The sequence below is a fragment of the Phaethon lepturus genome, unplaced genomic scaffold (assembly GCF_000687285.1).
Source record: "Phaethon lepturus isolate BGI_N335 unplaced genomic scaffold, ASM68728v1 scaffold53910, whole genome shotgun sequence".
In the NCBI taxonomy this organism is placed as follows: domain Eukaryota; kingdom Metazoa; phylum Chordata; class Aves; order Phaethontiformes; family Phaethontidae; genus Phaethon; species Phaethon lepturus.
In genome coordinates this window covers 5,259-19,380 of record NW_010510802.1, presented here as the reverse complement: position 1 = coordinate 19,380, position 14,122 = coordinate 5,259, and the positions used below count along the sequence as shown (strand labels likewise).

At 42.7% G+C, this 14,122-nt stretch overlaps 1 protein-coding gene across 1 annotated transcript; it reads right to left on the bottom strand.

The window, feature by feature from the left end:
- Nucleotides 1-10,314: 10,314 nt before the first annotated feature.
- Nucleotides 10,315-13,028, bottom strand: HS1BP3 (HCLS1 binding protein 3; the record flags this gene model as incomplete). The annotated part of the gene is made up of 2 exons (XM_010281922.1): nucleotides 10,315-10,528; nucleotides 12,821-13,028. Coding segments are annotated over 2 exons (422 nt in total), but the record flags the coding sequence as incomplete, so codon positions are not given.
- Between the last annotated feature and the right edge of the window lie 1,094 nt (nucleotides 13,029-14,122).

Genomic DNA, 14,122 nt, shown 5'->3' with positions numbered 1-14,122 from the left:
AGCGAGCTGTCTTCGGCCTAAACAGGATGTCTTTGTAACAAAGAACTGAAACTAATTCCCCCGAGACCTTGGTCCAGACCCCTGGACCACACACTTCTCCTTCCTGTTTGAGCATCCTGCATTGTGTGGCACTACCCTTGCCTCTTGGCGGCACCGCTGAACAAATAAAAACAACTCCAGTGAGGTCAGGGTTTGCCGTAACAGCCCCTGAGGGAGGAAGTGAGGGTTAGCCCTCAGGAGCCTCTTAAGAACTCATTTGCTTTTTTTCATATTACAGGAACAGTGGGGTCATGGCTCTGTCACTCATAGCCAAGACGAGAAAGACAGATGACTCTGGAACAAGTTTCCAGGACAAGATTGTTACACACAGCAACAGCCTATGCTGGCAGATAACCCATCACACGGATGAAAAATGAGATGTCTTTAGCAAATGGGTCTAGATAATGTTGTAAGGTGGTTTTGAGGACATGACACCGTGTTCTGTGTTTAATGATGCCTTCAGAGAATGCCTCGGATGCTATTACAGACAAAAAACAATAAAGCAAGGCAGAAAGAAGCTTGGAAATCTTCCATCCAAGCCACTCTGACCAGTTTGTGTATCGTGCCAAATAAGTAGCAGTTATTACAGAAAATCATGGTTCAGAGAGCAGACCTCAGAAAATAGCCTACACTAGCAAAACCCAAGTCAAGACCTTTCCCTAGCCAACTGATACACCATGGCTCACAGCCACATGGCTGAACTCTGTTATACTCAAAAACAGGCTGGCTGCACCCATCCAGCCCTGAGCTAGCTCCTGAGCTGTGCCCACCATCACCCAAAAGAGTGCTAGCTGACAGGAGCCACAGCAGCCAGCTATGTACTTTCTGCAAAATGCCTTTGGTGCTTTATGCTCACAGAGCATCCTTAAGTGCCAGACATAGACTCAGCACCACCTGCACCAAGAAAAGCCAGGCAAAACTATAAAATCAGTTTTATGCCTTTTACCAAAGGGATAATGAAGAGATCTAATTTATGAGTACTGTGATGCAACCTGAGAAATTCAAGCGCAGAATAAAGAGCTGCTGAGTCCCAGATGAGTGTCTGTCCTTAAGGACATTCCTCCTTTCACTGGCACTTCAGATGATTCCAGATCTGGCCAACTGCTGCAAGGGGCAGGAGCAAGAGATGTGATCCCCAGGTGTGTTAATTAGCACCAGCCCACAGTTACAATGGCTAATTCATGCATTTTTGGCAAAGTTTTACAGATCACTTCCAAATGACAGTTCTTTGATCCTTTGAAACCAAGACAGAAACTTCTGCAGCAGATCCATGGGGAAAAGGGAACAATGGTTTTATTAAGTCTGCTGAATTAGGAACTTGACAGCATCACATAAAAGGAAAAGCAAGTCTCCCATCTTGATTTAAACTGAGCACACGTTCACCCCACAGACCGCTTCTTCTAGAGCAAACAATTCTGTTCTACTCGGTGGACAGAAAAGCAACAGGGCAGCTCTGAACCCATCCTTCATTAGCAGTCTGTCTCATCTACAAGCACTTCCCTGCATCTGTCATTAAAGATTTCCCGTGCCTTGGTGAAAGGAGCAGGCTAATCGATGAGGTAATGCTTTTTTATTCTAATTAAGGACTTGAGTCATCCTATTATTGTAAAGTCCATGAAACAAAACATGTTTAAATCTGCCCAATTACATCATGGTCAATCCTCTTCCAAAGCAGAAGTAAAAAAAAAAAAAAAGACACTTTTGATTCTGTGTGATTATAAATTTATCCTGCACCCCTTCTAAAGGATCTCCTGCTTTCTACAAATCTGTCTCAGTTAAGGACTTGCTTACTACGCCTGCAGAATGGCTCACGGCAGCTTCTGCACGCCTTCATCGCTGTTTAGTTCTGCACTGCTACAAATGACCGCACATTGCTGTTCACAGGATGAGAAAATCAAAAGCTGAGAGTTCACTTAGAGGACTAGGGGGATTATTTGAAAGCTGGTGCCAGCTAGTGGCAATGGTATTTCATTCCAGTTCCCTGACATTACTTGCCTCTACAATTCTTCCATATACAGAAAAGTGTGTGGTAAGTTTTATTGCTTTAATACTTTGTAAACAATGAACCAGGTCCATTAAAAATCCCATGATATCTTTCTTAAAAGCAGACATACCTCCTTCAGCAAGCTGGTCAAATTCCAAGCTGGATATTTACATTTACATTGGTGCAATTCCCCCTGCATTTCCAGTTCAGTTATGTGTTCTTCACTTACTGTCTGACACGGCAATGAGGTGCTGCATTAAGCTGTTAAGTCCTTGCTGCATTTTACCCCAGGTGTAGTTACATTTGTGTCCTGCTTGAAAACACTGTCAGATGGCATACACAGCTATAACACTACACAGACTATAGAGTTATTCACAGTCCTTTGGGTTTAGGATGATGATATAAACACAAATTTACTATTTATAAAACCCATTAAAGTATATTCAGTGTTCTAATCAAAAAGAAAATGAAGCACATTAAAATAATTACTTAAACTCCCTCCCAAAGGATCCTCATGTTCCAGCTGTGTATGTACTGGAATCACTCAAGCCAGCCATGACAGAAACTCATCACTGATTTAAATAAGGCAATTCCTTCAACATGCAACATAAAACCTGGGGAAATTATGACTGCATAATCTTATGGGACCAAAAATCCAATGCTAGCCCAAGAAATATGAATGCAGGTAAGGACAATTTTGGCACAGGGGAGGACTCTCACAAGTTTTCCTTAGGTCGGGGAAGTGACTGTTTTCATTATAAAAGAAAACACAGGGCAGCCAACTTCAGATCTGTAAGTTATACATCCACTCCTCTCCACCTCTCTGACAGTCTGAGTGTCCTAGCTCTGATCCCAAGGTGCAGTTCTTTCTGATTGCCAGGAGTGGACATAGCAGGAGGGTTTTTGCAATCACCTCTCAAATATGGTCTCCTGAAGCCGTGCTTACGGATGTAACATACGCCAACTACAAGCTCAGGAGTACCAGAAAATCTCCGTTTTCCTGAGTGTGCTTACATTCAGTTAGCACTACCACAGAACAGCAGTAAGAGGGCTGAGTCCTTCACAAAACCAACTCCATTTCCCTGGTTGGAAAGTACAGCTAGAAAACGTTCTCAGTTCCACCACTTGGAGCCACCCCAGGCCTTGGTAGAGTTGTCCCAAGGAAAACATACTCCAAGAGTGATCACTCAGAAGACACAACACAGAACGAGTATGGATGATTCTGTGAGATTCAATAGCTAAACATGGTTTCCTTGTCCATTGTTTTGTTTCAATCACCCTCAATCTTCCATCCGTGGGGGGACAGCAAGATTTGCAGTAAAGAAACATATGGGAAGCTGTGCTCAGGAGATGGGATTGGAGGCAGAAGGGAAAGGAAAACCCATTACATGGGAAAACAACACTCACAAAGCACCTATAAACATAAAAAAAGTTCAGGACAGACAAACTGGAGGGACTGAATTCCTGCAAGGAGAGCATCCCTGCTGTTCTGCTTTACTCCCTAGTCGCTCAGTTAAAACACCTCCAGGGAGAGGCTATAAGGTGGCCACTAAAAATAGTTGAGAGCAGACAATTTATGAAAAGTGAGGCTTATCCTTTAAGTGGATGGGTAGTACACACTTTTTGCTGCCTTTTCTCCTTTTTCCTCTCTTTGATGGGGAAGAACACTATACCAGACTATGTCCTTGGTTTTCGGAAAAATTTCAACTGTCAGAAATGTTTCAGTAGAAGACCAACGGGGTTGTTTACTGGGATTTTGCAAGTCGCCAGTCTGACAGTAGCTGGATTGGAATTGCGACAAATACTTGTGTCGCTTGGCAAAGCGATGGTCGGGCATGCCTTGCAACCTAAGCTTGTGACTCAACAACTGACAGAAAATAAAGATCTGCCTGTTTAAATCTCTGAAGGCTTCACAGCTGTGAGCACGGATGCACACACTGCTAGGAAAACAAGGGTTGTCTTTTCTTTTCTTGTTCATTGTTTTAACCCTCTGAATTTACTTAAAGAAAAAACAACCTGTATCCCCTCTCTTTGATGTTTCGAGACCTTCACTCTCTCTCAGCTGATTAGGACAGACAGACAAGTGTTTCTACTGCTCTGCATGAATCGTACTGGATACAGAGGGGAAGTCATGCACGTACCTGACTAGACCAAAAGGCAGTTGTGAATTTATGAGTGGCTGAGGAGTAGGAGGATGTCTGAGGAGTGGCATCCTCAGGAGTGGCAGGAGTACCACCAAGGCGGCCAACCAAGGACCAGAAGGCACAGCAGCTGAACACACATTTTGACAAGTTTGCTCCAGACCATCTGTCCAGCAGACAGCAGCTGTGCCATGACACCGCTCCAGCCTGCAGAAATTCTCTTACTTGGAGGTGAAAATCCATCGGCAAGCATACTGCCCTCACCTATTACAGCTCTGGGCACTCCATCAATAAAACCACTTGGAAAGATCATAAATGCAGGACTCCCCTTAAGCTGATTTCTGCCTCTCTGTCAGCCATTCTCAGCAGCCCAAGGTTTCTGGCAGAGGAAGCAAGATCAAGAGTTGCCACTCCCCCAAAGACAAAAGGCTGAGGCCATCCTAGGTTCTTCTGCCAAAACAGGGAAGAAAAGGAAAAAGAGCACCGAGATGAACAGCTCAGGAGTCAAACTCTAGCCTGGCTGCCATTAGGGCGCTGGGAGACATAAAGGTATAGGACTCAACCCAGAAACAACTGCTGGCTTGTGCGCCAAATCTACCTCCTCCTGCAGTCAGCCTGGCTCTGCGGGGCTCTGGCAAGGCTAGGGCTGCCTGCCTGGCTGCTCCTTCCCTGCCAGTCCATTGCACAAAGCAATTGCCCATTTCATCTGCAGTCAGAAAAGGCCCTGAGTCCTTTAATAATCTCCTTACCAACTAAACCCAGCAACAGCACACCTCTGGCACCAGGGGTGGCTGAGCTTGACCCCAGCATTAACTAGGTACAAGGCTTTTAAAAACTTGGCAGAAGGCTCCCAAAAGGTCAGCCCTCACCAGCCCCATCCCTAACTATTGTCAGGACTTAGCTGCATCTGCGCTTAAACACAACAGATGCAAAGCTTCCACCTACCCACATGCCTTTATTCCTCTGGGAAGGCACAAATTTGGATGAGGAGAAGCCACGAGGGGAAATCCGCTGAAACAATAGCAGAGGTAGAGCGTGGGGACAAAACTCCCCCGGATTCATGAGGAGACAGAAGAGCCCTTGCCTGGGGGAATACCCACCTCTGTGCAGTTTGCCAGGAAAAACCTAGGGCTGAGGGAGGATATGCTGTCACTGAAAGATTTAGGGAGGCAAAGGAAAAAGGACGGAAGGGAGGGAACCGCAGGCGGAGGAGAGGCTCCTGTGAGGGCTGCGGAGGGCTGATGGAGGCAGGAAAGAAAAGCATAGGAAAAGGTGGGTTCTCCCAAGCTGGTGAGCGAATATTACCTCAGAAGTTGATTGCAGCTGAAGAAATGCATACACACAGCTGCTGCATGCTTTAACCCATGAAGCACTCAAACTCCTTTTGCAAAATTTTTGCTGCTTTGTTCAGAGGAGCTGGTTCTGAGTTACTTTAATCAGCTGCTGTCTCAGGTTTATTGGAGTAAACTCAATACCACTACTAAATTCAGTTGTTTTAACTATAAAGTCAGAGGAGAACGATGCTAAAGCTCTTGGCTTCAGCCTACAAACAATAAAACTACATAGTTCATCCACAGAGGGAGAAGACAAAACCCAATTCAGTTACTGTGATGTGTTTTTTAAACTGTTTTAAGATTCAGAGCTAGAAATGCCTAACTTGATCCTCATTGGATCAAGTGAAAAAATCCACAACCGGCTGCCTGAATTCCCTACAGAAAGCAAGAAAGCAAGGTTTCCTAAGGAACCCTCAGGGCAGACTGGGAGCAAACATGGCAGCAGGCAGAAAGCTAACCCCTGTGGGCAGAGGAGCTCAGGGCCACACTAGTTTTTTTAGTAACTACTGCACACCCTGGGGCAAGACCCCAGTGTAACAATTCAACTGTTAGCACAGTCCCTGGCACCCCCCTGGCATGGGACAACCTGCCTTCTCCTAAACCATCCTACTCATTGCCCAGGAGGCAGCACAAGCCAGCAGCCATTTCCAGTGGGCATTCTGGATGCAGCAAACCTAATCTGGAGGACAGGAGAACGTAACGGTATAGACATGGCCAGACACTGCCCAGTCAGCCTCAGCCAACGTGCCCTGGCATGGCTGAGCTGACTAGTGTTGATGCTGCTCAGGATTCCTGCTTCACACATCTCTCTCCACTCCATGCAAATCTTCTCGGAAACCACTGGCAAAGTACACCTTTTTTCCATTGCAGAATTTTCAGCAGTATCATAAAGAATCCCCTAGCTGCGGATAAATAGCTCCTCCATCTTGTGGCTGTCTTCCATGCCTTTCCCTTCAGAGGATTAGCCTCTTTCAGATTCTTGGTTCTTTCATTCCTGAAGGCATTCCACTTGGAGAAACCCCTGCAATTGTGACTAGCCACACGGTAATATTCTGTAATTTACCAGGAAAATCCTTTAAAATACATCAGTGTTAAAAGATATTGCACCTTTAAAAACCCAGGTGTATTGTAAAAGCACCATGGTAGCCAACTGAGGGCTTAAATATATGTTTCTGCAAATGCTGAGACAGATGGATTTAGAGAGAGTGATAGAGAGGTATTGCATTCACTTTAAGGAAAGCAACAGAGACAAAGATAAGTCAATATGCCTAATACTGTCCCTACAATGTGGAGTAAAATACATATCTGATTTCCCACTTAGAAAGGAATCAAAACATTTTAACAAAGGGATATTCTAATGATGGTGGCTTACTAGAAAAAAATAAAAAGAAAAAAAGACATGCTGACTTTAAAAAAAATGGTTTGGTTACGAGAGCCTTGTGACTTACAAGTCGCTGTACACTTACTCTGCCAAGAAAAATGAAATAGAGCTAAAAATGTGCCACTGCTATAAAAGTGAGTACACTATATTCATTCCCTGCTGCACAGCTGATGTCAAAGGACCACCTCACTCAGTATTAGGACCTTTATATTCTGTCCAAAGCTGAAAAGATTTCTGCAAATGTCCACAAAAACTTGCACAGTAACTGGTGACAGTACAGTGGAATAACAATACTCTAAACCATCAAGAAAAGAGTAGGAGAAGAGGAGAAAGTACACTCCTCAAAAATATATTTCAAATTAATTTCAACACTGTACCCCACAAATGTAACCCATTTTTGAGCACGTTTTACTCTAGGAAGAACCAGGCCTAGCAGAAAAAGAAAAAAAAAAAAAGAAGGAGGGGGGATGTTAAAAGCTGAAAACTTCATCAGAAACATGTATTATGTTTTTTGAAATGTCCCTGATCTGGACAAGAAAAAAACCACAGTTTTTCTATTGTTAAGAATCCCTGACATGGCCCAAGATCACCCTGCTAACCCGAAAAAGGAAGCTTTTGGGCATGAGAATCATGTAGTGAAGAAACACAAAGTTTGGAGACCATCATGTATACTCACTAAAGCTGAGGAGCAAACTGCCAAGTGAGTCGCCCACCAGACATGAAAGAGCAACTCAGACACAGCCTTGAACGCAAGGGAGAGAATCAGCCCAGCTGGGATGTCTCCGCCAGGCAGAAGGAACCAGACCATTATGAGCTTCCACCTGGATGATCACCAGCAATACAAAACCAGAAAAAAGACCCTAGTTTAGCATTTTACCCTTAAGGCCAGTACATTTAACTGGATATCTGGTGGTTCAGCAGCACAGCAGCAGCGCTGGGCCAAATCCAAGTGAAAGCCTTCTGGCCCAGGAGGAAAAGTTGTTACCAAATGAAGCGTGCTGACAACATATGGAGGCCTGTGCTACTGGAGTAGTTTCATCCTCATCCAGAAAGAAAAAAACCTGTAAGATTATGCCAAACACATGATTCAATTTAGGTCAGAGCTCTGCTGCTCAAAGCACCCCGGCCACCGATACTGCTTGGAATGGACTGGCTTGTTTCAGTGCTGACTTTACAACCTTTCAAAGGTTTTTCACAGGGGAAAGGATCATGGATTTTTTTACTTTTTTTAACCTGAATTTATTATGCATTAGGGAGCAGTTTACTACTAAACATATCCCTCCAGTCTGCATCACTTCCTTTTTTATTCATCCCCATCCCACAGTAACTTGAAGCACATCTGAAGTACTAAAGCTGTGAGGCCTGTGAGCTCCCTCTTTAAAGCATGTAAGCACCCAAGATTTTAATGGGCATAGAAGACACCCTAAAATGGTGACCCAAGAAATGCCCATCCGCTGACAGCTGCCATTGGCGTCTTACCTAGACATCTACTACTAGACAGCATAAAACTGGGATACGATGCTTCTATCTGATCTGATCTCCATTGATGTGAACTGAAAAGATCTTCCATGGAAGCAGGGTGAGTTACAGGAGAATACAGACAATGTAAAACGATATTCAGGATTCTTGTTTCCACTTTCATGTCTCTGCCTCGACACTGTGCATGTGAGATTTGCAAAAATAATAATAAATACATATGGAGATTTTTTTTATAGAGAGCCAACCACTGGTTTAGGGTTAAAAACATCTGACTTCATAACATGTCATGCTGCAGCTCTGTACCAGGAAAGACCAGACTTCTTATATAAATGAAGATTTTCTGATTCAGTAAGAATTCTGTTCTCGAAAGGCATGGAAGCAATAAACTAAACGAGGATTAAATACCAGATCCTGTCATCCTTCAATGCATTAAAAGACCAAGACTTTCAAATGCTATGTCAAACTGTGCAGAGCAGAAAAGCAAACTTCTTGCTTATTTTGGCACAGCAAGTTCTTTACAGCTTCTACTTGTTGTAACTTGGAAAATACAACATTGCATTTGCTAACCCAATAGATCATTTTCCTATCCAAAAAAGGACAGCTTCTTTTGTAAACTTACCAACTAAGGACCATTTTGTGGGAAGTACTGCTTTATCTAACTTCTCATTGTAAATAGTTATTTAACTTTTTAAAACTCTTCTTCAACAAAAGAATAATTTTGATGCTTAGTAATGAAGCACATGCTTTGTCAAAAGAATAATATTTAAAGTTTTATGGTGGTATGTAAAGCATTAAATACTTCGAGTAAAAAGGATGCTATCTGGACATCAACAATTACATATTATTGTAAGGGCAGGATTTGGACCAAAGTGTAAATGGTGCTTCCAGTATTAATCATTGTAGTTGACGCTAAGTTGGGTCAACTAAGTGTGGGAGACTACAGTGTAGAGCCTGGAGTGAATGATCCCCTTGGAAGTGATTCAAGGTGATTGGGAAACATAAGAGAGGGCTCTGGCTTGTTACTATCAGTTACTGCCTATTGCTATGAAGAAGCATTTTGAAAGCACTGTCTGGGTCCAAGACAAAGAACATTCAGCAGTGGCTGGCGACTGTGGGTGGCTGGAACAATTCAGTTGAATCAGTCGGTGCTTACTGAAGATCAAGAACAGCTAAGCCTTTTCTACTTGGGCATCTAAAGCCTGAGACACCCTAAAAAAAGTAGTCACTACTCATGATCCCAGTTACTGAGAAACTAAATTTGCTTTCAGGCTTCAGTAGTTAGAAATTAGAAATGTTTTTGGGAATTAGGGAGAAATTCCATCTTGAAGTGAAGAAAATAACTGTCTGAAAATTATTGGACAGGTAAGCAAACCCAGATACTAACATCAGCAAGCTTTGATTCAATTATTGCTTCTCAGGCTGTTATTGCTTATGCCTTAGTGGCATTTAGCATGTGACACCTTCAGATAAGGGAAGAAGGAAAGAAAAGTCTATGTGTGAACAGCATGACTGAAACGTTGGATCTTTTGGTCTTTACACTGCTACAACTTTACCTCCTTGTAGACACAAGTGAGCTCAAAAACCGTTCCAGACCCTGTAAACACCAGTGTACTCCAGAACGACACATCCAATGGACCCTGGTGGCTTTACATTTTGTGGTGGGACCCTGCAGTGTCCGCTGAAGTGCCTACTGTAGCTAAGACTGTTATGAAGGCATTCACAATGTCCCTCTGTCACTTGGATTTCCTGAGGAATGCACTAAAGAGGCACCACAAAATCTCCTCCTTCTACTGAGACACCTCCTTCGTGAACTGCAGAGACCTCCTCCTCTGTGAAATTCAGTTGAGAGTGGTCAATGTTATAAAATGATGGGATGAGGGGACAGTGAAATAGAACAGCCATATTTCTTTAGAAAACTAGGCTAAAAACTACGTAACAAAGGCACTACCAGCATACCTGATTATACCAAGAGGATCTAAATCTTCTTCCTCTTCTTCCTCCTCTTTTTTTTCCCCTTTTTTGGCATTTTCCACTGATGAAAGATGTGGGATTAAGTCAGGTGTCTTCTCTTCTTTGAAAAAATCCAATGCCTCATTTTCTTCATCTTCCTTCTCCTTGTCATCAGGAATGTTTTTACCCTTGAAGTCAATGGCACTAGTAGATTTTGTTCCTGCAAAATACAATAATGGATGCAAAACTGAATACACAGGATAACAACTATGTTTTATTTAATACCTTGCACCTGTTCCTGATGGTTTTGTTTGGGGAATGAAGGACACAATCAGCTTTTGTGAAACTCTTTCAACATTCCTGGCTGTCCCTTCTATCCACTGGTGTGTCATTATGTGTATGATCTGTTTACTGATTTAAAGTAGTTAAGTAGAGAAAGACAGAGGAAGTGAACTTTATCAGAGATGTAGCAGAGCATGTCTAATTTGCTTATTTATGTTCCTTCTATAGTCAATAGAAACAATAGAATTTCCACGTGGTGATTCATCCCATCCAAATAAAGTTGCCTGAGCAGGAGTTTCCCTCTGAAGTGCCTGTTTCTCTCCACTGGCTACAGAGAGGCCGTAAATACTCTGCTTAGATGTAGGTAGCTAACTTTCACATAGCTAGTTGAGATTAAGTCAACTTTTTGCTACTAATTTAATTCATTTGGGCTAAAATTAGAGCACTGGATAGCATGAAAAAGTTTCCACAGCAGCTCTTCAATTTACACTCAAAAATAAAGCCAAAAGTTCTAACTCTCTTCAGTATGCAAAATCCATCCAACTGAACAAATTCACCAAACTGAAACATGTGCTTTGACCGAGCCTTCTCACTATACCTGTTATATGCAAAGCCCAGGAGAATGAAGAGAGAACTATTCCGTACTGTGGAGTCTCTGGATGTTCAGGAAAGCAATTTAAAATAATGAGACTAGCTAAAATAGGCTAGTGAAAACCATAATGGATAGAATTCACGGTTTCATCCTTTTGTCTGTTAAAGTAACATGGCATGGGAGACTCATCTCACCCAGCTATTCACACTCTCGTCTGGTAAGTCAGCCAGGGTAGACTTAATTGACTAAATGTGGGTGTCTACACTGAGCAAGTGGTCTTATGCTCCCCTTATAGGCACGAAAGTGCTGGTCGGGATAGGCAGTGAATGTTAGGATGCTGCTTATCTTATCCCCACAGTAATCTGTGTTTTACCATGTTGATTCTCCCTAAACACCCCGAGTATATCGACTGTGTCTCCACAATCTGTAAGGAAAGTGTACACAACTAGCTTGAGGTTCTGCAGTTTATGTACTGAATTCCATCTGGTTTGGTAGGGTGAGACATATCATTCTAAGGCAGATTTCAATGAACAGGTCACATTATTTGCACCCAATCTGTCCATAATATAAAGACAGTCCAGACTAATTCAGCTGTAGACACATGCACCATGGTTAGGTTAATCTGCACACAAAGGTTAATCAACGTGAATTCTGAATTCTCTGTGCAAGGCGTCTACTTTAAAGAGGGCAATGCCAGGGAAAAAAAGAAAAAACCCCACAAACACTCCAAAACCTTCTTAGGAAAATGATTTTGCCAAATATTATGCAATTTCCCCCCCTCTTGACTTTAGGAAGCTTTCAGTCTCACAGAACTTCTAATCTGGCCACACTTTGACACTTTTGCAAAATCAGCTGTTCACACACGGTGACCTGCTAGCACCTTGCAACTTCACTTCCTTAAAACTAACGCTACACCGAGAATCCTGCACAGCACCAGGCTGGAGTATTCCCTGCTCAGCAGCTCTCAGCTGAATTAAGAGCAGAGAGCCCATCTGTTCCATTCATTCAGTGACTCCCTGCTATGCCCAAGGAGCATAAGAAAGGAACTGCATGAATCCCTGGAACAGGCAGCAAGGGCTGGATGTGAGGCTAAGGAAAATTAAAAAATAAAAAAAAAAAAAAAAGGAGGTTTAACTAATAAATAATCTGTGTTTTATTCAAATCTTTCTCAGAGTCAATAATTTGTTTTAGGACCCTCTTCAGTAAGGCCTAACTATTTTATTAGGAATGAAAATCACACAAAACGTGGAAGAGCTGATCACTAAAGGAGACCCTGCACTGTCCCTTTAGGGTTCATCTCTCCATTGACAATATATGATCATTTAGCCTTCTGAACTCACATGTTCTGAATCACAACTTAGGAATATGTCTAAGGGAGATCAGAAACAGTGGGATAGAAATCTTCAAAGCAAGCACTGTGTTATCATCACTTCATTGTGAATGAGGCATGTGTCCACTGAGAGGAGGGGAAAACACTAGCAAACATGACTATGCAGCACTGTAAATGCACAAGAGGATATTTTCAGTGACAGCCTTTATTCTGGCATTCTCTAATTTTTGACTACCTGAGTCAAGAGCTTAATAACGCTTTTATCAAGCACATTCATGGGAGAGGGAACTCTCACATCTTCTAGTTACCTAAAAATTCCAGTAACTCAGGACTCGTTGCTAGATCCTCATCTTTTGAGATGAATTTCATGATATCATTGAACACAGCTCTTCGTTCACAGATGTCAGATTCCCCCACGAAGAGAACTTTTCTAGGCAAGAGCGGAAGAGAAGCCTTTGGATATCGTGCCACCAGTCTCTGGTAGAGCTCCTCTATCTCACTGTACTTCTTGGAAACCTGCAAGGAAACAGGCTGCCTGGGTAAGTGTCTTTACATGAGCAGCAAAGCAGCAGTTTAAGCACTATGAAACATTAACCCTCAAAACTGAAGTGGAAAAACATGTATTACCAAGGAGCTTTACCTACAGCCTAGTAAAAGCCTGTTGTCTACAGACTGAATCCGCAAGCATTGTTGCTTGTCTTCTAATTCTGTTATTAAACTCTGCTCCCTCATGGAATTGAAGTTCATTGCCAGATACCCAGTGTCCATTTGTCTGACTCATCAACTAATGAAATCCTGGGAAGGTCACTGCTCCAGATACTTTTCTCTGACAGCAAAAATCCTTGTCCACTAAAAACGAGCTATACGGTGCCCAGCCCTGAGAGGTGGAAGGGAAGAGAAGCGCAGACAGGTAAGTATCTGATGGAGAAAGCAGCCTGAATCTTTTCACCATGGAGCCAGAAGACCCATTGCTCAGCCCTGGTGGGCTTCAGCGCCCTTCTGAATGTTAAGGCCTGAAAAACAGGCACATTTGCTGCCCTGCAAAGCACTTAATACAGAAACTGAAGGGCAAAGACCTCACCTGACCCCTGACTGTTCAGTTTATCCATGAGAAAATAAAAAACAACAACTTGGCCACGGCCTACAGGTTCTCATACAGGGAGAAGATGCCAACAGCGGAGTCATTCCTTCTGCACACAAAGACAGGAAGCCTGAGGAGAAATAAGGCCCACGATATTACAAGGAAAGCCATAAACATAGGAATGCTGGCTAGAAACGGTGTGGCTTCTATGCCACATTAAACTTTGAATTCAGAACGTTAAAAAATCAACACACAAAACCCACACAAACAAAAGACTATCTCTAAGTGACATTACAGGCACAATGGAGAATGACTGTCATGTTCTGCGACTGTGGTATTATACAGACAATATATTCATCATGACCCTCCATAGCCCCATAATCCATGAATATGTTTCAATGAATACAGTTAAATATTAAAAAAAAAGTCCAAAAAACTAGTGCTAGTGGAGTGTGTATGGCACAGATCCTCTACTACAGCTCCTGTAACACATGTTGGTGAAGTGGATCCTAATTAATACTGCAACATA